Below are 22,568 nucleotides of genomic sequence, written 5' to 3'. Positions count from 1 at the left end.
GAATCGTTCGATTCGAAGTCGAAGTCGTGGTCGAAGTAGCCAATTCGATGGTTGAAGTAGCCAAAAAAAACGTTCGAAATTCAACGTTTTTTTTCTTCTATTCCTTTACTCGAGCTAAGTAAATGTGCCCCCTAGTTGTATTTCTTTGTGCTGAGCATATGTTTGAAAGCCCTTAAAACCCCTTAAAACTGCTAATGGTAGGCAAGCAGATTTATTGTGCAGAGAAGACACAGTTACAGGTAGAAAGCTGTAAAATGTAACATTGCCCTTATTACATTACCCTTTACATTACGTTTGGACAGGGTGCTGTTGCTTTACAAAGCAACACAAAAAAATATATATAACAGTAACACAAATTATATTGTAGTCTTCCTGACAATTCCAAGATGGTTCCCAGACCCTTTTACCATTTCCAAAATAAGCACACAGCTCTTAAATCAGATACCTGTAACTATAAAGGTGGCTCAGTACTAATTTATACTTGTAGATACTGTGTGTAAGATTATGGGAAAATTGTCAGAGCTCCGTCCTTCTAAGCATACAAAAAGTTTCCCTATAGTATTCAGTAATATTGTGTATGATTTCTATAGAAACTATAAATAACACTGGATTGCACTTTCTGTGGGAACTCTATAGGGCTCATTTAAAACACACAAGTGCGGTGTGGAAAGTGCAATTACAGATCCAGTTTGGCCATGTGTTTTATCCATAATGCAGCGTTTCTTCCTACAATGTTACCACCTAAGTCCAAGTTTGGGTTTGTGTTTGGCATAGGCCCGGACTGGCAATCTGTGGGTTCTGGCAAATGCCAGAGGGGCTGCTATAAAATGCCATATAAAGTCAGTATTTAGTGGGCTGGTAGGAGCTGTTTGGGCCTCTGTGTACCTGAAATGTCAGGGCCTATTTTAATTCTCAGTCCGGACCTGGTTTGGCACTATTGCATCTAATGCATTAAGTTTGCATGTTATTGTGTTTATGAATGGTTCTTTAGATGTAAGTCTGCTGAGACAATTGATGGAGCCCTGGAATTACATGAACGTTCAAGAGCATGTTTCTCTGCAAATACCTTTAATGAATGGTGTCAGTGCATGCAATGGGGCAGATTTACTAAAGGGCGCAGTGGTAAACCCGCATGGACATCGCCGATTTACTAATGGGCACAGGTGCCAATTCGCTAGAAAAAGAGACAGGCGCTAGCGGTCATTCATACTCTAATGCCAGGCGACAATTGACTCTGGCAAATGGACTTTACCCCGCAAATTCACTAAAGACCTTTAGCGAATTTGCGCTAGGCAGAAATGAACGCTAGCACATCTTGGCTTTAAATTGCTCGCATTGCCAAAGTAACGCCAGTGAAAAGTTGCCAGCATTGGGCACCAACGTCAAAACTCTGCATTTCAGTGAATTAGCGTTGTCTGAGCAAATTTTCACCTAGCAAAGTGTAGCGATGTGTTCGAAATGGTCGCTGGCGACTTTTTGCCGGTTAGTGAATCTGCCCCATAGGTTGTGGTCATTTTTTTGCAACCTTAATTGCAGCTCTGTAATGTAAATTTGCTCTTTGATTATTCTTCTTCAGTTTCCTTGTTGTGAAACTTTATTGGATATGGATTTGATAACTAGGGATGTCGCGGACTGTTCTGCGGCGAACTTGTCCGCCGCAAGTTCGCGAACGTCGCGCGACGTTCGCCAATAGGCGTTCGCGTCAAAATCGTTCGACCATTCGACCATTCGGTCGCTAAAATCGAACGATTTTCGTTCGATTCGAACGAAAATCGTTCGATCGAACGATTAAAATCCTTCGATCGTTCGAATCGAACGATTTTCGGATGTTCGAAGTTCGCGAACTGTTCGCGAACTGTTCGCATTTTTTGCCGGTGTTTGCGAACGGCGTTCGCGAACACATTATCGGCGGTTCGCTACATCCCTATTGATAACGTCTTATTTTATTTGATATCTGTGCTAGCTATGCTCGTATATATATTGTCTATTACATTTATTCCTGCATTTAGCAGGGTGTTAATGGAAGTTTGGAAAGCAGGTGTTAATGTGACTCAAGAATATTTCCTGTGGTCTGAAATAATGGAAAGCACAGCCTATGCAACCTGGTCTTTATAGCATACTGTTAATACATAATAATATCTGCTCGCTTGGTAACATTGCCAAATGAGTGTATCTTTGCCTGATTGGCCTACATTCTGGGCCAATGTTTGGCCCCTGGGCACAATAATTGGATCATAATAAGACCCTATGCACAGTGGCAGAACTACCAGAGGTGCAAGAGATGCAACTGCACCAGGGACCACACCCCCTTGGGGCCCACTTACGGGTTGCATGGGGGGTAGTTATGTTACTGCCTATGCAGGCTGTTGGAAGGGGACCACCATATATGTATATCTATATATAAGAGATATATATCTCTTTAAAGGCAAGCTATACCCTCAAACATTGTAGGCCTAAAAATACATTGCATAAAACAACTGCAGTGGGGGGTAGTTATGTTACTGCCTATGCAGGCTGTTGGGAGGGGACCACCATATATCTATGGGATAGGCCAAAGGGGAAGCCCCATACAAGGGCAGAAACATCTGCAGGGGATTATTTAGCATCTTAAAGTTGCCCATGTATGGCCAGCTTTAATGTGTTACTGGCAAGAATACAACCAACACTGTACTTTACTGGGGGAAAGAAAGCTATCCTCTGGCAAAGAGTGTTCAGATTTAAAAAAATCTTTACGATGTTTTGCCTTTGATACATTAACATGGGAAATTTCCCATTGAAGAAGGATTATGGTGGCTTGTTATCAGTTCCAACTGATCGTTTTTGCTTCTTTGTGGTCTTTTGTGCAATTTAAAAAGTCATCTTTTAATTCTAAGGAATGTCTTTTATTCATAGGTTTCTTGGAAAGTCTGAAATCTTTGCTGCATGACCAAGACAGCACTGTCCGAGAGCAACAGAGGTGTTTTACACTATGGGAGCTCACAGTGTAGGGAGGTGAGTATAATCTGGCGCAAAAAAATTAATCAGAATTATTTTGGTGCTACTAGAGTTCTGCCTTGGATTAGTATCCATGGGATACCTGCAAAGCAGACAGGGTTTGAAAAGCAATGATATCCTGACCATCTGGCCTCTTAGTGATGTTATATCCGGTTCCCAGTGTCTGTCCTGCCCCACTACTAGTACAGTATATTCGGTTTTAGAGAATTCTAGCTGGGAGCATGTCAGCTATAAGAGAACTGGGTGGATTTGGGGAGGATTTCAGGATAATGCAAGTACACAGATCCAGGTTGGTTTCAGGTCTCCTAAAACACACCTGCAACACTAGAATTGCACTATGGTTGCCTCTGTCATATTACCTCTCTCAAACCATCTTGGATTTTGTTAGGAGTATCTGCGACACGCACATGCTCAGTATGAATTGAGAAGCACAACTCGTTACGCAGAGAATGTGGTTCACCTGTCATATACGTAAAAGGGCTGATTATTAAATCCTGATGCTAATTGTGCTGGTTTCTGAGCTACCATGTACCAATATTCTGAATTATTTACTGATCAGTCTTATCTTGTGAAATGTATATGATATATATTCAGTATATTGTGAGTGGGTCCCTAAGCTCAGTAAGTGACAGCAGCACAGAGCATGTGCAGTGAATCAGCAAAAAACAAGATGAGGAGCTACAGGGGCATCTTTCGAGGCACTGATCGTTACAGCTACTGCTTAAGTTTAGTTTTAGTTTTTCTTTAAAGAAGAAAAAAAGTTTTTGAGAGGAAATGGTTTGAGGTTTTTTTTGGCATTACTGATGGTAGTATCTTTTACAAGGGTGTTCAGCCCACTTTATGAGGACATTGAATAACTCTTTAAAGGCAAGCTATACCCTCAAACAATGTAGGCCTAAAAATACATTGCATAAAACAACTGCAGTGCAGTGAATCAGCAGAAAGGAAGACGGGGAGCTGCTAGGGGCATCTTCAGAGGCACATAATCTTTCTTTCTGTTGGTCTGTGGTTGCCTTGGGCTAATACAGAACCCAAAAACATAGTGTGCAGCACTTCTTTATTTAACTTTAGTTCCCCATTTATTTCCACTGCTTTGACAAGCTATCTGACTCTTGGCAACAGTGTTACGAGTTTTAGATGGATTTAATTTACCGAGTTAAATCCTTTTATTTTCCATGGTAGGCCCTTGCATAGCAGTGTATCACTCAATACAATATCTTTGGACAAAATACAATTGCACCCGTGGGATTGTGCTGAAATTAGAATAATTTGTTTGCTTTTATAGCCTGCTCAGTTGCTGCAGCTTTGAACACTCATTGAAGAGGAAAACAGGTATTAAACAAAGCCATACAAATAGAAAAGGATAAATGGTAGTTCCCAGTTAATTGCGTCATTGCAAGCTATTTTTCCAGACAAAAGGTTAAAATGAGTGTTTTAACCCACAACACATACATTAATTTATAGTTGAATGCATTTTAATACAGAGAGATCACATCTTAGTCTTTTCTGTACAATGCGACGAGCATGCATATAGACACAAGAAACATTTTTCTCAAAATAATCAATGGTAACAATAATACTTGCAAAGTAAGAGTTTAAAGGAAGTGAAACAGAAGGAGGAGTAGGCAGAGGTAGGGGGAACAAAATGAGTGAAGCAGAAGGAAAAAAGTATTGATGGCAACTGAGCAGATCTAATTGTTTGCAATGGGTGCTGAAAGAAATAAGATTGCAATTGGCCAGGGAAAGGGAGGACTAGAAAAGGAATGTGTGGGGAAAGGCAGAATTACTGTTAATAATAATATTATTATTTATATTTTTATTATATTCCTTAGAATTTGGAATCATAAACCAGAATAAGGTGCCTGGCCCTGTAACCCGTAACAACGTTTCAGCACATAATGTAGCCATTATAGCAAACCATGCAGTTAGAATAATTACAGCAAACATCTTATTGGCTGCTGTAGAATTTCTTTACTTCCATAGGATTATTTGGACATAGAGCTGTGATTTTCATTTGCAGTGACAGTGTGCTTTAGGGATTTTGTGTCTTAGGGGGTGGTGGTGCTGTATCCCCTGCCGTCAGAGAGCTGCAGACTTCGGAAGGGAGGACAGAGCTCACGTGTAGCATCATCTTTACTGTAACAACTTCCCGAATTTTCAATGGTGACTGAAGTTTAAGTCCCGGGAAAGCTGCATGGGGATTGGATAGGCTGGAGAGGAAGTTCATACTTGACCTATCTAATCCCTATGTAGCTGTACTTAGGGGCATTTTTACTAACATTGGAGATAAATATCTGGAGAGATTTCTGGAGATGTTGCCCATGGCATCCAATCAGCAATTAGATTTAAACAGCCACCTATAAGTTAGAAAACAAAAGCAAAGATCTGATTGGTTGCTATGGGCAACATCTCCAGAAATCTCTCCAGATATTTATCTCCAATGTTTTTTGTTTTTTTTTACTCCTGGGGGGGGCTGCCACCAATAGTGTTTTAAAAAACTTTTGTGTGGGGGGGAGGGGCTGGCCATTAATGTTTTTTTTTTAACTTGCCGGGGGGGGAGGCTGGCCACCAATGGGTCTGGCCTGGAATGGATGGAGCCAATGAGGCCCAGAAAATTTTGACGTATGGGGCCCAGCGATTTCTGGTGGTGGCCCTGCTTGAAACCAGCGGGATCCACAGCTCAAGTGGATTTGGGCCAGCATTCACACTGGATTTGTGGATCACAGGTACATTCCAGCTGAGCTCTCCCTTCTGCCTTCCCTGCTTGTGGACTTACTTTGCCAGCCTATATTTATAAGAGCGTGCCTGTCTGCTCCTCCCCCTTTTTTGACTATAGCAAACAAGGGAAAGTTCTGCTCACCACTGGTTTTAAAAAATAGTGGTGAGCACAACTTTCCCTTGTTTGTTATAGTTTATACAGGAGCAGTGACCAGCTCCATGTTGTAGCTCCCGCCCTTCCCAGCTATAGTCAGGTGATCCCACTGGTGTCTAATAAAAGGGCAGCCAAGTTTGGGAGTTTTACTTTGCAAGCAGCTAGTAAGTTGCAGGTAAAACTTAGTCCCTTTGTAAAATGTATAATGAAGCAATAGAATTCTTAATGAATCAGATGAAAATTAAGCGTAGGACTGGCCAGATATGGGATGACTGACATAGTTGGCCAGCTTAAATATATTGCAATATATGGACAAACAATCCCTGTTTTGTTTAAAGGGTAAGGAATTTTTCAGTAGCAGTATGCACAAAATGTCTCTGTCTTAAATATATTGATAATGGGTTGAGTGCAGAGGACTCTTGTATTTGTCTATATGTATATTGTGGTCACAGCCTCATTGCACCCCCCGCCTAATGGTTTTAAAAAATAGTGGTGAGCACAACTTTCCCTTGTTTGTTATTGTGTAAAATAAAACACATTTATTTCTGGAAATTCAGATTAAGGGGCCTATTCATTAAGTTCGAGTGAAGGAATAGAAGAAAAAATACTTTGAATTTCGAAGTGTTTTTTTGGCTACTTCGACCATCGGGTGGACTACTTCGACCTTCGACTTCGAATCGAATGATTCGAACTAAAAATCGTTCGACTATTCGACCATTCGATAGTCGAAGTACTGTCTCTTTAAGAAAAAACTTCGACCCCCTAGTTCGCCACCTAAAAGCTACCGAAGTCAATGTTAGCCTATGGGGAAGGTCCCCATAGGCTTGGCTATCTTTTTTTGGTCGAAGGATAATCCTTCGATTGATGGATTAAAATCCTTCGAATCGTTCGATTCGAAGGATTTAATCGTTCGATCGAACGATTATTCCTTTGATCGTTCGATCAAATGAATTGCGCAAAATCCTTCGACTTCGATATCGAAGTCGAAGAATTTTAATTTGCCAGTCGAATATTGAGGATTAATTAACCCTCGATATTCGACCCTTAATACATCTGCCCCTTAGTGTATGCACCTTTTCTACAGAAACTATGGTAGTTCCCTCCCTGGCCAATTTTTCCCCTTTAACTTGGCCCTTTGCCACAAACAGGCAGGCAGACGAGTGGTTGATTAAAATACAAATTTGGGTGCATCACAAAGATTTTAGATGAGAACATCTGGTCAACGTACTTTGGTTAATGGAATATCACACCTTCTTTTAGATTTTGAGGTTGGTAAGAAAACCAGCAACTTGTGTGTAACTGATGTCTTTTCTGGTGCACTGCATCTCATTGTGTTCATTGTATTGAATGCACTTCCTTGCCCTGTATATCTCTGTGACAGGCTATTTTTTGGCATATTACAGCTGGCTGGATTTAATGCTAGCATCCTAGTTGTCCTGTGTTTCATTTCATTGTCCTGTGAGACATTTTACCAGGTGAAATATTTGCTTAACATCTCACCTTGTTCTTATTAAATTCTCATGGGAAAATAGCTGTTTGGTGCGATTTTTCTTGTTTAAGAAAAATGTTGCTAATGTTTTATTGTATTTATTATTATTAATAATAATAATAATAATAATAATAATAATTAATAATAAAAACTGGGTAAATAGGCTTTGAAAAATAAAAAATGTTTCTAATATAGTTAGTTAGCCAAAATGTAATGTATAAAGGCTGGAGTGACTGGATAATAGCCAGAACACTACTTCCTGCTTTTCAGCTCTCTAACTCTGAGTTAGTCAGTGACTTGAAGGGGATTCATGACCCATGTGCCCCCCCCTCAAGTGACTGATCAGTGGAAAATCAGTGGAAACCAAGAGAACTGCAAAGCAGTAAGTAGTGTTCTGTCCTGTTATTCATCCAGTCACTCTAGTCTTTATACATTACATTTTTGGCTACTAACTAAATTGAAATTTTTTTTATATTTACCCAGTTTTTATTTTTATACTGAACAATTCCTTTAAAGGAAAATTCGACCCTTAATTAACAAAAATCCCTACCCCCAACCCTACATAGACTCCCCTCCCTGCTCCCCCAGCCTAGTTGCTACCCCTGGGTAAATGCCCCTAACTCTTTACCTACCCCTCGGTGCAGATTAAGGGCATCAGAGTTCACGGACGCCATCTTCTTCTCTTCGGTAATCTTCAGAATGAGATCGGTGTATCAGCACATGCGCAGTTGGAGCATGCGCCGAAAGTCACGGAAATTGCCGAAATGAAAGAAGAAGACCTGAAGTGCCGGAAGATGGCGTCTGCACAGAGGGGTAAGTAAAGAGTTAGGGGCATTTACCAGGGGTAGCAGCTAGGCTGGGGGCGAGCAGGGAGGCGGTCAATGTAGGGTAGGGAGTAGGGGTTTTTTTCATTAAGGGTTTAGTTCTCCTTTAAGGTCCAGACTTGTAATTTTTAGTACATTTGCTTGTGGTTCTCTGCGTCATTTATTATTGCCTAAGGCTTATCTTCAGGAAAAGAAGCAGGGGGGAGAAATTAAATTGCCACAGAAATGAAATGGTTTTGTTATTAGATGTTGGATACCATACAGTTATACGTAGGTTTCCCAGCAAATAATGGAGCATTGAAATAGTAACACATTGCAAGCGTGAGGCCCACATTGCCTTTAGGCACCAGTAAGATGAAAAAAAACCACCAAGTCAGATCATTCAGAACCTTTATTTCCCTTTCGCCAGTGGAGTTTTCATTACAAAATGATTTGTAGTGTCATCAAGCTTCAGGGCTGAAGGAGCCTGCAAGGCACTGTGAGTAGAACCATAAAACGGGAACACAGTGCTGCAGACCCCTGAGCCCGAAGGTTTAAGCCCTTGGCAGAGGAATCTTACACTTATTTTCAGGTGGTTGTGTTTGAAGGAGGGAACTGTGTGGCTAGAGTTACACATGAAGCTGGAAAGGGGTACATAATACATACCAAGTGGATGTGCTTTACACTGACTCAGTTAATTTACACACAGACTTCACTCAGGCATCCAGAACTTGCTGCTCTTCTTCCAGGAAAGAATATAAATAAAAGATCCCCCACCCCCCCCCGCTTCCTTACAGAATAGGCAAATGAAAGGCTCACGGCTTAGCTGATGTTACCCTTTACTCAGAACCTTAATTTTATCATTTATAAAGCAAAATGGGAGGTTGTTCATATTGCTCCCTGTTTAGTACACTGCTTCAGTCTAAAGAATAAAAAAATCTCATAGGCCTCACCATAAAGTCAGTAAGTCTCAGTTTAAATATTTAAGAGGCTGAAAGTTCCTCCTGTTTTTCTTTTTTTTTTTTGCAAAATAAATAGCCAGTGTTATATTTTTCCAGTGTTAACAAACCAAAATACTTGATCACATTTGTAAAATGTTTTGAAAAGGTCCTGCTTTTTCTTTGTATGGAAAACATCAGAGGAATTGGCAACTGAAGTTTGTCAGCACCTCTCCTATTTCATTACTATTACAGAGAAACCCATTGCATTCGAATCGTTGTTACAGAAGAGGCCAGAAGGGGGCATGTCCCCTCGGGTAAACCATGAATTCTTTTTGGAACTGCTTATAAATGTTGCGTGCAGAATCAGAGAATGCAAACGAATGAGATTATTGTTCAGTTTTAGTTAAAACTTGCTGCACAACACAAGTCTGCTGAGTTCTTGGTAATTATTTGGTCCTAAGCTGATCAACATGCCATTTTGTCACCACAGGGTTCCTTTTTTTTTCAGGAAAAAAAACTATTAAAGATTGATTCCCACTGAGAACTGTGTCCTAAACATACGTCAGTCTTATTTTTTAAGCAGTAGTTGTGCCTTAAAGGGTAAGTAACCCTTTAAAATAAGTGAATGTAACATTGATGAGGTGGCTATTCTAATCACTTTTGCAATGTACCTTCATTATTTATTCTAGTACATTCCAGTACTGTTAATATGAATGAAATTTGTTACAACAGCGCCACCTGCTGGTCATTTTCAGACCAGTCTGACAACCAATTAGTCAAGGAAGTTTTCAGGAGAAAGAAAGAGGCTGCTCTGATGTTCTTCTGCTAAGGAAACAATTAGAAACCTTTCTTAAATCTTTCCTAAGAACATCAGAGCAGCCTCTTTCTTTCTCCTGAAAACTTCCATGACTATTTGGTGATCAGACTGGTCAAAAACTGACCGGCATGTGGCACTGTTGGAATAAAAATCATTCATATTAACAGTACTGTACTGTAGTGATGTGTGAGTCAGATTTTCCTGCACCCACCCGCCCTCCCTCAGCTCAAACCCGACTTCTGCGTTCCTTTTATAGACCCACGCCTACCCGCCGATGATGTCACAAAAGGGGCGGGGTGTGCGCCTATAAAAGTTCAACCCGGAAGTCGGCATTTGTAAGGTTGGAGAGGGGGGTGCGAGGTCGGCCTGAACCCAACCGACCTGCGGGTATTGGGCCAGACGGCACATCACTAATAGACTGGAATAAAAAAAAATTATGAATGTACATTGCAAAAGTGCTTAGAATAGTACCCTCATCAATTTTACATTCACTTATTTTAAAGGGTTACTTATCCTTAAATTTACATCCATCCCTTAATTATTGTTGCACTTTTTTTTCTCTTTTGGATAAAATTCATGTTGACAAACCCCCACATATGACATACTCCTAAACTGGTTGTGATACCTTTCTTTGCAAACATGGACAGGAAAAAATATATAGATTCTGTCTAAATATAGACATAAATTAGTGTGTTGGTACCCTGCAGCTTGGTAGCACCTTTATTAGCGGGGGGGGGGGCATTTTGGCATAAAAGGCGGATTCTGCATTATATCCAGGTTTTACCACTATCTGGGTACCACAGGGGAAAGTTTTAATTAGTGTATATATATATATAAGCAAGAGCAGTCATATATTTGCAGTCACAATACATATGTTATCAGGGCTGCTGCAGAATTTTAGAACTCCAGATATTGGAAAAATAGGTCTCTGGCAGACAAACTATCAAACACTGCTTTAATTCGAGACGTGGCATTTCCATGATGTTGCACAATTGTGTAAAGCGTGCATAACAGTTAATGACAGCACTGCTTTGCATATGATAGGAGACTGGTAAAACATTGGCACTCTTGGCAAGTAGACACTGGCTTCAAACGCTTTTCGTTTGCCCTGCAAGACCATATTTGTTCCTATTTTCAACCACAGTTGCAAATGCATAACATAGTCAATGCAAAATTTAAAGCACACGAACCCTGTATAATTTATACTTATGGCACGTACAGAAATGCCAAAAGTGAATGGAACAATCCTTTTTCTTGTTTGTTCATGTTGGCTTAAAAGTATTTGCCATCCCCGGTCAACAAAAATGAGCTAGCTAACAGCCAGTTTCTTTCCTGGTTTAGTTCAATCACCCTGAATATAAAATAAAATAAAAACACACAGGGAATCATAGATTAACACTCCAGACACCAATCAGTCACAAATAGACGCATACATAAACACACACATACAAGACGCAGGGAGAAGAGAAATGGCATCTTTCTGGTAAGAGACCAGAATTTTATATCGTCCAAACAGACTAACAACGCCTTCCCCTGTTTATTATTGGAAAGTTTGTGCAGGTGAAGAGGTGAGGGATTTATACTGGATTCTCAGTGCAGTATGTGGGGAAGTCCTGAGTGCAGCCCTCTGCCTCTGTATTTGCTCTATCCCATGACAAATGGCCAGGGCTATAAGCATACCACTTTCCCTGTGCGGGCCACAAGAGGAACACTTAGCACAGGCCAATGTATTTTAGATTGTTCTGGATAATGACATCTGTCACTGCATCAAATACAAACTGAATGTTGCTTGTGTCCGTAGCACAGGTGAAGTGGGAGTAAATCTCCTTGGTCTCCTTGTTGCGGTTTAAGTCCTCAAACTGACGTTGGATATAGACAGCTCCTTCCTCATATGTGTTCTGACCCTTGTAATCAGGGAAGCAGATCGTTAGCGGGATGCGTTGTATCTTCTCAGCTAGGAGGTCCTTCTTGTTGAGGAAAAGAATGAGAGAGGTGTTTATGAACCAGTTGTTGTTGCAAATGGAATCAAATAGGCGAAGACTCTCTGCCATACGGCTCTATAGAAACAGAGAGAAGTTGTTAGGGGAAAAAAAAGAAACATGGTATCCAAAATTAATGAAGAATATTTAAGTGTGCCTCATGAGGAAACTTCAGGTGACTTCTAAAATCCAAAGCGATTCATATTCGTATTCATGCCGGCGTGAATGCATTTCAGGGAGATTAGACGCCCACAGTGAAAAAGATTTCTTGCTGGACGATTAATCTTCCCATCTGCCACCACCCTAAGGGCAGAGACACACACTGCTATTTTGGGAGATTAGTCGCCCTGCAACAAATCTCTTCTTCTTCGGGTGACTAGTCTCCCAGAACTGCCTTCCTGCCAGCTAGAATGTAAATTGCTCGGCTTTCCAAAGTCGCCCGAAGTTTTACCTTACAAACACTTTTTTCACTTTTATACTGTTTCCCAAAATTCAAGTTTAAAAGTTCAATGTTCCTGTCTCTAGTGTCTCAGTCTGGCAGCTCAGTGATCCATGAACATAATAAATCCTATGTGGTGCTTGTTTTACTTTTGGCTGTAAATTAATATTGACTTCAAAAATTGCTCCTTTATTGGAGCTCCCCATAGAAATGAGGGGTAGGCGTGTCCTAACGGTTCCTGCTAGAAGCACAGAAGGAGGGGATAGCCAATCACAGCTCTGTAGTCACACAAGGAAGACAGACTTCAGTTCCCTCTCAGTTCAGCCTAGCTGCTGATTGGTTCCTGTTTTACTTACAAAATGTCTCCTTTATTTCTGATAATTACTTCGTCAGCTCAGAACCCAGTGCAATTAGCATCCACATTTAATAACTAACATTGTAGCATCAGCTTATATCACAGGCAAACCCAATTTTTTGCTTAGCTTCTCAACAGCTGCTCGGATCCCACTGAGTATGTGAGTGTCACAGACACTTTCCAAGATGGTGACTCCCAGTGACAAGTTTGAAGTCCTGGATCATTGCTGCTATTGAGAACCTAAAACTTTAGGCGGGTGCAATACATTCATTATATAAAATATGGCATTTTTTTTATCATATTCAGTTTTAGGGTTTAGTTCTCATTTAAAGGAGATGTCTATTCAAAACAGTTTTTGCCAAATGAAAGAAATTTTAAATCCAAGCAGCTTTTCAATATACATATTATTTATTATTATTATTATTATTACAATAATTAAACAATTGCTTTAAGTTTTAAAGATATTTGTAAATATATTTGCAAAATTGCAATCAAATTAATACTTGTTTTATCCCTTTATGTTGGCTGGTTCTGAATCTTTATCCATTGTAGATGGTCAGTGCCCACGTGTTTTTTTTTCTGCTACATTGTTTCAGGTATGCAGAGAATATAAAAAAGCTTTTTTTCAAAAGCAATTACATTTACAAATGATAAAACCATTGACAATTCTGAACTAATGCATGTTTTAAAGTTGCTTGGAATTGCACTATGCAAAATGTTTTTTGGGTGGAGTTTCTACTTTAAGAGCTCAACTAGACAAGCTGTTATAATGAGCTCATTAAAGGGAAATAAGCTTCGCACTAATTCTAGTAATCTTATTCTTACTTGCACATAGATTAAATGGATGGATCTATCCTCTGATCAGCTTTGTATGAAGCAGTGACAAACCTGTTTTAGAACTCGGCATAATTTACTCTATCCTTTAAAGGGGTTGCTCAACTTCAAACGCTCTTTTCAATTCAATTAGTTTTAGATCGTTCAACAGAAATAAAGAATTATTTCCAATTACTTTCTTTCTATTTCTATTTGTGACTGTTTTTCTAATATTGAAGTGTAAAGTTTCATTTTTTCTAAAGCAGCTCTGGGGGGGTGGGGGGTCTCTGACTGTTAATCTGTTTTAAATTGATACATTTCTTATCTTTGGCCCTGCTGAGCAGAATCTCTTGAGTTTCATTAAAGGGGAACTCCGGCTTCCAAACCAAAATTTGATAAAGAGGCCCACAATGCATTGCACTGTGATGTTCTATTCCTTATTGAAATCACGTGTGCAGGGAATTGTGGGGTTTGGAGGATGCAGGCTGAGGACAGATTGCTGTTGATACAAAGTAACAGTAGTCAGTTAGCTCAGAAGAGCAGGGGGCTAGGCTTAGGGAACTGTCAGAAACCAATAACAATCATGAAAACACTGCATATTTTTTTAATTGATGTATATTGCAAAGCTGCTTGAAATTATGTTTACTTTTCAAAAAGCTTAAGTTATGTTTTTGTGTAGTTCCCCTTTCAAGGCAGCTGTTAGAATTGATACTATAGTTGCCAATATGCCAAAGATATGGCTGAGAAATGTATCAACTAATGTAGCAAATTATAACAGAATCTGCTCCCGGATCACTGAGATGCCAGACTGCAACCCCACAGACAGGACCATTATACTTTAAACTTCAATTTTGGAAAAAACTATAAAAAATAAATGATGGAAAGCAATTGAAAAAAGTCTTTATTTCTGGAGAATATTCTGAAAACAGCTGAACGGAACAAAGTTATTGGATGGCGAACTAATTGATTGTCATAGTCTATTCCTTATAAGTGCAGTAATGTAGCTCTCCTTGGCCAGGCCAGGTGCACAGATACACATTCTCTTGTTGTACAAGAAATTCCCTTCAGTTCTGCTACTTCAGCAGGCCCAGAAGAGGTAAGGATCCAAATGCAATCGCCCAACACGCCTGGTAGTTATGACACTGGCACCGGGGATTTGATTACTGTGGAATCCAGAAGCTCACAAATCATTAAATATTGAACACAAACTACTCAACACGTGAAGTTACGGCCTTATACTTTGTCTCCCACTACAAACAAGCAAGCATATAGTCATATGGGAAGGCAAAGGCGAGTTTCTGGTTCAGTCAAATTATGCCACTGACAGAATACTGGCAAAGATCACAATTAATTATGCCATAGGAGAAAGGAGAAACAAATAGAAGCAGTAACCTTACTACAGAGGAACAGTGTCGGACTGGGCCGCCGGGACACCAGGAAAAAATCTGTTGGGCCCCGGCCCTCATGGGCCCCCGCCAGCCCAGCCATACTCCTCTAATTGGGCTTCCCCTTATGAAAACGTACGACTCCACACAGTGCAACGGCGTTCGCGCAGGCACACGCTGCACCAGCGTTCGTTCATGTGCACACCACACCAGCATTCGCGCCCGAACTGGCATTCACCGAATCGCGCAAAGGGACTGCCTGGAGGGGCCTTCATGTGGCAGTCCCGGTGGGCCCCCATTACTCCAGTCCCCTGCAGAGGAAGCAGGCCTGCACCCACTGTGAACCAGTGTCTTCTTCCTCTGTAGGATTTTTTTCACATCATGGATGACCTGTGAATTCACCCGGGTCCCAGGAAAAAAAAATATTTCAGGGGACCTGGCCCCCAAACTTATACCACTGAGCGGCAGAGTGTATTATGACTAAAGAAAGTATCAAAAAACTATTTCATATGACGATAACAAAAATTAAACCTTTTTCCAACAAATTCCAAGCAGAATCAGTTGTATTGCTGACTCATGCCTGGTATCAGCTGGAACCTCACTTTTGTTTGAATCAGGGTTTTACTCAAGTGATGTTTTTATATAGTACTGAAGTGATGAAGCAGGGCAGTTGTAAAATATTCTATGATTTTGTTGGCAGACTATGGTATAGCTGATATAAGATATAAATCTAAGCATAGAAACATCCACTTGTGCTCCTGCCTCAGGCCCTCAGCTCAGGGGAGCGGACAATCCATATAAAATATAGAGAAGGTTTAGGGCACTCTGGAAAGCCACATATAGATCAGTCCAAAAAAACGGTTTAAAAAGTAGAAAAAATCTTTATTCGAACAATCATCTCCAGCCTTACTTGTTTCGTGTCCATAAGAAACTTAGTCATAGGGTATATGGTATTGCTGACCCACAGATTGACTCATTATTATGACAATGGCACATGGGTGGGTTTGAGCATTATGTTCCCACAGCTTTATTAGTAGCTTTATTAACAGTGGCCAGCATTTACTTTTATGGCTTTTTCCTGCAAGTGTGGGTGCACTATGTAAGACAATCGTCGTTTAAAAACGTCAACAACACATTTTTGAGCTACGGTCCCCTGAAGAATAAGTACATCCATGCTTGCTCACTGGTCTTGAACATACAGAATAAAAAAATCTCTGTTGGATCTCAGCACCAAAACATGCAAGCGGAAAAGAGGGGCATTTTGTCTGCTGCAGGAGGGCAACATTTTATGTGTCATAGTCCCAAGAATTTGGGTTGAATCCAAAAGTTCTGAGGAACAAATACTTTGTGTCATGAGCCTATTGATAGTCATACATGGGTCAACTAGGTACTCTTTCCACCCAGTTAGCCCATGAGTCGTGCAGACTGAAGGCATATGAGGGGGTAATACATGGTATGGCTGGCTCTGCCCTATTGTTCAGGTGAAGGACCTTCCTAATCTGCCGATGTACCACAAACTGGCCAACATGGTGGATGGACAGATGAAAAATTTTAATCTGCCCAATATGCAAACCTGTTACCATAGTACAAGGGGATCAATAGGCCTCAACACACTGATAATTGTACAAAATGTTATTTTATATTATATTATAGGTATGTGTATGGCATTAATGCGCCACTGGCTTTGTTTAGACAACAGATAAAATTTGGATGAACACAGGAAATTGATAGCAAATACAAATGTTTCATATACAGGACAGAAACGAGTGACTTGTCAAGTAATATTAATGGTTAACACTTTTTATGATCCTATTTCTCCTTTCTCATATTCAGAAACCATTCTTTCAAGACCCTTATCATGCAGATTGAAGCTGGTTTGCTTGGTCAGATCAGCATCAACATTCTTATTAAAGCTCTATTTTACCACCCCTGTCCCTAAGGATCCACATTTCCGTTCTTTTCTTGGTTGCCCTCATAAAACTCCATCCAGCACCACCACAATGAACTCATCTTCTTCAGAGGGAAAAATCATTCTAGCCATATTGGGATTGAATCCTACATTTTATTAATGCTAAAAGCATATATGTTTCTTCCGTCCAGGTTTAATTTGTGCCTGTTACCTTATTTATTAGTTTATTTAATGAGAGCAGCAAAGTGTAGCAGAAAGGCTCATCTCAGTCGACTCTTTGGAAGGAGAAGTATGAGGAGCCAAAGAAGAGAACAGCAGAGGTGCTTAATTCTTACAGTAGCTACTTGCATTATTCTATATTCATCAGTCCCCTCTTATATTATATGTGTAAAAAGCCCTATTTGGAGCAGTGACAGGCAATCCTCTGTGCAAAAATGCAGAGGTCCACCAGTCACCGCTGCTTCAGACAGGGCACTTTGTATTGATTATTATTATAAGTGCTGACAGATGGACAGGCCTTTTTAATAGCTGCTTTTTGCTGGCATAAACTGGCAAAACCCCCCTCATGCCATTAGCTACCAGAAGCCACATTTTTCTGTGCCTAGTAAAGTACTCAGTTAATCAGTGACTCGTCTGATTTTGTAGTCACCTTTTGTGAGGGCAAAGGAGTGGTATTTAAGATTTTGTATTTTCCTACTCTCCATTTGAATGTGTTGCCTTATTTTAAGCTAAAGTCATCTAACATGGTGTAAATGCTTGCTTATTTCTATATACTTCAGATGTACAAACTCCTAGCCCTTTCATTTTTGAGTATCTGAAAATATATTTTTAATTTGCAGTGGAAAATCTGGTCTGATGTCCAGCTGCTCCCCCTCCCTTCCCATCTTGTGCTGATCTTTGAAGCTCAAGGCTGTGTACTCAGTCTACAAGAAGTAGAGAAGGGTCCTTTTCCATCTGCCCTCTCCATTCTCTTGGAATCCATCTGACTGAGCTTTCCCGGTTGTCATGGAAATAGCAGTATTCTCAGTGTTAAAATATTCACAGAGAAAGCAAGAGCTCCGATCACACGGCAGATGCTGCACTGCCAAAGCAGATAGAGCTCCATACGCAAGCACTGCTCCTACGCATGGCATTATCAGACTGGAAATATGCCCCATGCACGACACCTACACAATCACATATGCACTAGTAGTATTTGCTCATGTATCCTCCATGCTTACATGAAGGGCATGTATAACCCTTTGTCAACATATAAGAGGAACCGTTGTAGGGAAGCAATGTACATAAATAATAGAAAAATCACCTGATCACACTGCATAAATCTCAGAATCTGGTAAAATACCGGCCAGGTGGCAACCGTATTTGGCCCTAGAGCAAAAAAAATGAGGTTCACTCCATGGTGCTTGCTGAAAACTAGGGATGAACCGAATCCACTATTTTGGATTCGTCCGAACCCCCGAACCAAATCCTAATTTGCATCTGCATATCCAAACCTAATTTGCATATGCAAATTATGGGTGGGAAGGGGAAAAAATTTTTTACTTCCTTGTTTTGTTACAAAAAGTCACGTGATTTCCTGCCCCTGCCCCTAATTTGCATGCAAATTAGGATTCGGTTCTGCTGCTGAAAAAGGCCGAATCCCGAACCGAATACTGGGTTCGGCGCATTCCGGTGCCATTTTCTGCTAACAGAAGCACTTGGCAGGTAAGTGATTATAATCACAACCCCCTGTGATTTTCCTTCTCCTTTAATATCCCAGAATCCATCAATTCATAATAGTACCAGGTGAGATAGGGGTTGCATTACACTGTTAATCTAAGGGATGTTGGGAAATGGTTCAGAGTATTATAGTTTCCTTTAAATCTGTGGAGACTTTTTCTACATTAGCGGAACTGAATAAGCTCATGTCACAAATGTTTCCAAATATCACAATTCTTATAAACCGCATAGTACAAACATGTTTTGTAAATACATAGTGACTTTAACATAACTGTCCAATGCAGAAAGAATGAACACATGACTGTGGTTAATGTTTTTTCCCTTCGTCCCTTTCCCACAAAGCAATTTAAAAACAAAGAGCAAATTAAACACAGCTTACTAAAGGCATATGTGGAACAACTTTCACATTAAAAGAAGTATAAAAAGAAACACTTGGATAGCATTTGTAACTAATTTACTATTTGGGGATGGTATTAAAATGAATAGAACTGTTAGTACCTCAGAATTGTGTCAATAAATATTATTTTAAGAACTGTCACCAGGGAGAATATCTGAATCTAAAATCACACAACTAGTTTGTCAACAGATATCTTTTAATCATCACAAACTGAACTAATTGTTCTGAACTGTTTAGAGTTCTACTGTCTGTTTTCTAATGTAACCCTTTCTGTATAATATAAGAAAATAGAAGTCACTTAAATTTCATGACCATAAAAGGGTACAGTGTCTCAGGCTAAGTCGTTTTATAACCACATTCCAAGGTGGTGTTTAATATAAAAAGTAAGTAAAACTCAACATAGAAGAAATGTTACAACATATGTTTAGGGCTTCTCTACCAATCGCTGCTGCCGGTTACTTGAGCTTAGGGATATATTCCAAATATGCAAGATATACTGTATACAATACAAAATTCATGATACAAGGCTTTACATGGAAACACTGACCCAGTACATTCTGTATTAGAAGTGACTAGTAATCAGCTCTGTAGTATCGGCTTTAATGAAATATTTAAACTGACCATCCATGGAAAGATGTGCTCATCTGGTGAAATCGTCCAACGAGTGGATCTTGCTGCAACATGTCCACCTTGAGGTGAGTGATATGACGCGACTGAATCATAAAAACGCTACAGGCCGTCGGGGCGAGGACAACATTAAAAGGTTCACCATCCAAACACTTTTTTTCAGTTCAGTCATTTTCAGATTGTTTGCCATTAACAACGACTTTTTTTCAATTGCTTTTTTCACAAAATTTAAGTTTTAAAGTTTCAGTCTGGCAGCTCAGTGATCCAGGAGCATTCTAAGCTGTTACAATTGCCTACATTTAGGCTAGGGGCACACGGCGCGATTTCGCCGCGATTCTGCGCTGGGCGAGTTGTCGCTGCGTTTTTTAAGCCGAAATAGCTTTGCTAACTTTGGCGCTGGCGTCAATGCAAATCGCGGCGAAATCGCTGCGCTAATTCACACGCGGCGATTCTTTTTCTACTGTCGCCCGGAAACGCCCAGCGAGGCAACTTCGGACGACAATAGAAAACGAATCGCCGCGTGTGAATTAGCGCAGCGATTTCGCCGCGATTTGCATTGACTCCAGCGCCAAAGTTAGCAAAGCTATTTCGGCTTAAAAAACGCAGCGACAACTCGCTTAGCGCAGAATCGCGGCGAAATCGCGCCGTGTGCCCCTACCCTTAGTTGATACAATTAGTTGATACATTTCTCAGCAGTATCTGTGGAATATTAGCAACTATTTTATCAATTGTAACAGCTTTTCTCAATTTAGAAAAGTTAAAGAGTCAGCGACCCCCCCACCGCTTCTTAGATTCAGGGAGATTAGTCGCCCGGCAACAAATCTCCTCTTCTTCGGGCGACTAATCTCTCCGAACTGCCTTCCCCTGCCGGCTAGAATGTAAATCGGGATGGCACTCGGAGCGGTTCCATTTCCGAAGTCCCCAGAAGTTGCCTCACGAGGAAACTTCGGGCGACTTCAGAAAAGGAAGCTCTCTGAGTGCCATCCTGCCGGTTATTTTAATTCTTGCCAATGGGAAGGCAGTTCAGGGAGATTAGTCGCCCTGAAAAAGAGGAGATTTGTCTAATCTGACCATGTGTCTCTGCCCATAGAAAATGAAAAGTGAAACTTTTCACTTCAAGATTAATAAAAATGTCATAAATAGAAAGTAATTGGAAAAAAGTCTTTATTTCTTGTGAACAATGCGAAACCAACTGAACTGAAAAAAAAGTGTTTGAAGGTGAACAACCCCTTTAACAAGCCACTGCACACCAATTGGATTTTTAAACTTGCCCAGTTGACATTGGGACAATTTTTGGCCAGATATTGGCCAAGCAGGCCTGTCGGAGGGCCCCATACATGGGTAGATAAGAAGCCAACTTAGGCTGAATGAGCAGAATCAGCAGCCTGTATATGACCACCTTTAGACTGACTTTCTGCTAATGTTTAATGAACTTCTAAAAAGATCAAAAGATGGGAAGTTGCTGTGGGTATTGATGCAAACTCCTCAATGCTGGAGGGCATTGGGCTCAAACTACACATATCCCATACTACACATACCCATCTTGGCAAATAGTATTCAATTGTATGCACAGGTTCACAGCACTATCCAATAAGCAGGTCTACTGGGTATCCACCCTGATGAAGCCAACTATTTTCTGGAAATGTATATAGCTCACATTCCCATGGGATTGCACTTGATCCACTTGGTTATAATGAGTAACTGGGAAAGATGGCACAAAGAGAAAATAATCAGTGAAGTTTCTGTGACAGCACAGTACTAAATTACAGTCATTCTGTAGGCCTAAAAAAGTAGTTATTATGAAATGCATTCTTGGGAAATAGGGAAGAATATAATAGGGGTGAATACAATAGTCTAACCTACATGAAAACATGAGTATGAGACTACTCTGGGGAAGATATTGCACCAAGTTGGTTTTATTTTGAGAATCATAAGCTAATACTGAAAGATTTTTTTACCTTTTCTCTGTAATAATAAAACAGCACCTCGTACTTCATGGAAACTAAGCTGCATGAATCAATAATGCTGGCAAAACAATTACATTGGTTTCTTTAACTTTTAAATGATTTTTTGCAGACTTAAGGTATGGTGATCCAGATTATAGAACGACCAATTATCCAGAATACCCTAAATCCCAAGCATTCTGGACAATAGATCCTATATCTGTACTACTTTGTATGCACTTCAGATGGTTTTAATAAATACAAGCGTGGAATCTATTATCTATAAACTCTGTACCTAACTTACCCTGAACTAAGCTGTATATTTCTATGTCAGTCTACAGGAATTATTGACAGCACCAATCAGTTGTTTCTTTTCTTAAAATGCCTTTATTGGGACATGGGCTCTGACCCCAAACAGTTCAGAGCCCATGTCCCAATAAAGGCATTTTAAGAAAAGAAAAAACTGATTGGTGCTGTCAATAATTGATTTGGAAATTCCTTTACAATTCCCTGTTCCCTTGGCTTCATAGAAATTGTATGAGTATATCAGTGTGATAGGGTATAATTGCTGTAATGCACATGCCATCCCTCATAAACACACAATACCACTTCTCACTACCCTGTTGATTCTGAATGCTAAGTTTGATTTTTCTGCTCCATGCCCGGACCCTTATATGCTATTATTGACCACAAGATTGTTTTCCCCTATGGACTTGATGCCTGGACATTTTCCTCTTGATAGTTACTACTGTTGCTTCCTAGTTATACTAGGATAGGATCAAGGTTCTAAATATATAGATATTAGAGAACACTACAGAGTTCCAAATAAAACCACTGGGCTTGTGTCTTTGTTCCCCCTATATGGTCACAAAACTCTTCAGTGACTTTTAATATGATTACATTTTGTAATAGGGGTAGACATTTGCTATGTGTATTTATACACAAAAAGGCACATTTATCAAAGGTTGAATTTCGAATTCATGTGAGTTTTTTTTAACTCGAAATTCGAATATACTCGAAATTCGATTTTGGGGTTATTTAAGAAAAAAATCGAATATCTAAACCTCGCACAAATTTTACCGACTC

General features: G+C 40.1%; 1 protein-coding gene across 1 annotated transcript in view; it reads right to left on the bottom strand.

Annotated features, from left to right (window-relative positions):
• Positions 1-8,552: 8,552 nt before the first annotated feature.
• Positions 8,553-22,568, bottom strand: part of gnaz.S (guanine nucleotide binding protein (G protein), alpha z polypeptide S homeolog) — a 74,055-nt gene continuing 60,039 nt past the window's right edge. The window contains exon 3 of the mRNA XM_018244086.2: positions 8,553-11,973. Coding sequence (XP_018099575.1) covers positions 11,629-11,973 — 345 coding nt within the window. The 3' untranslated portion in view covers positions 8,553-11,628. The remainder of the gene's footprint in view (positions 11,974-22,568) is intronic.

The sequence above is a fragment of the Xenopus laevis genome, chromosome 1S (genome assembly GCF_017654675.1).
Source record: "Xenopus laevis strain J_2021 chromosome 1S, Xenopus_laevis_v10.1, whole genome shotgun sequence".
NCBI lineage: Eukaryota > Metazoa > Chordata > Amphibia > Anura > Pipidae > Xenopus > Xenopus laevis.
The sequence above is the reverse complement of the archived record's forward strand: the minus strand, read 5'-3'. Positions and strand labels throughout refer to the sequence as shown.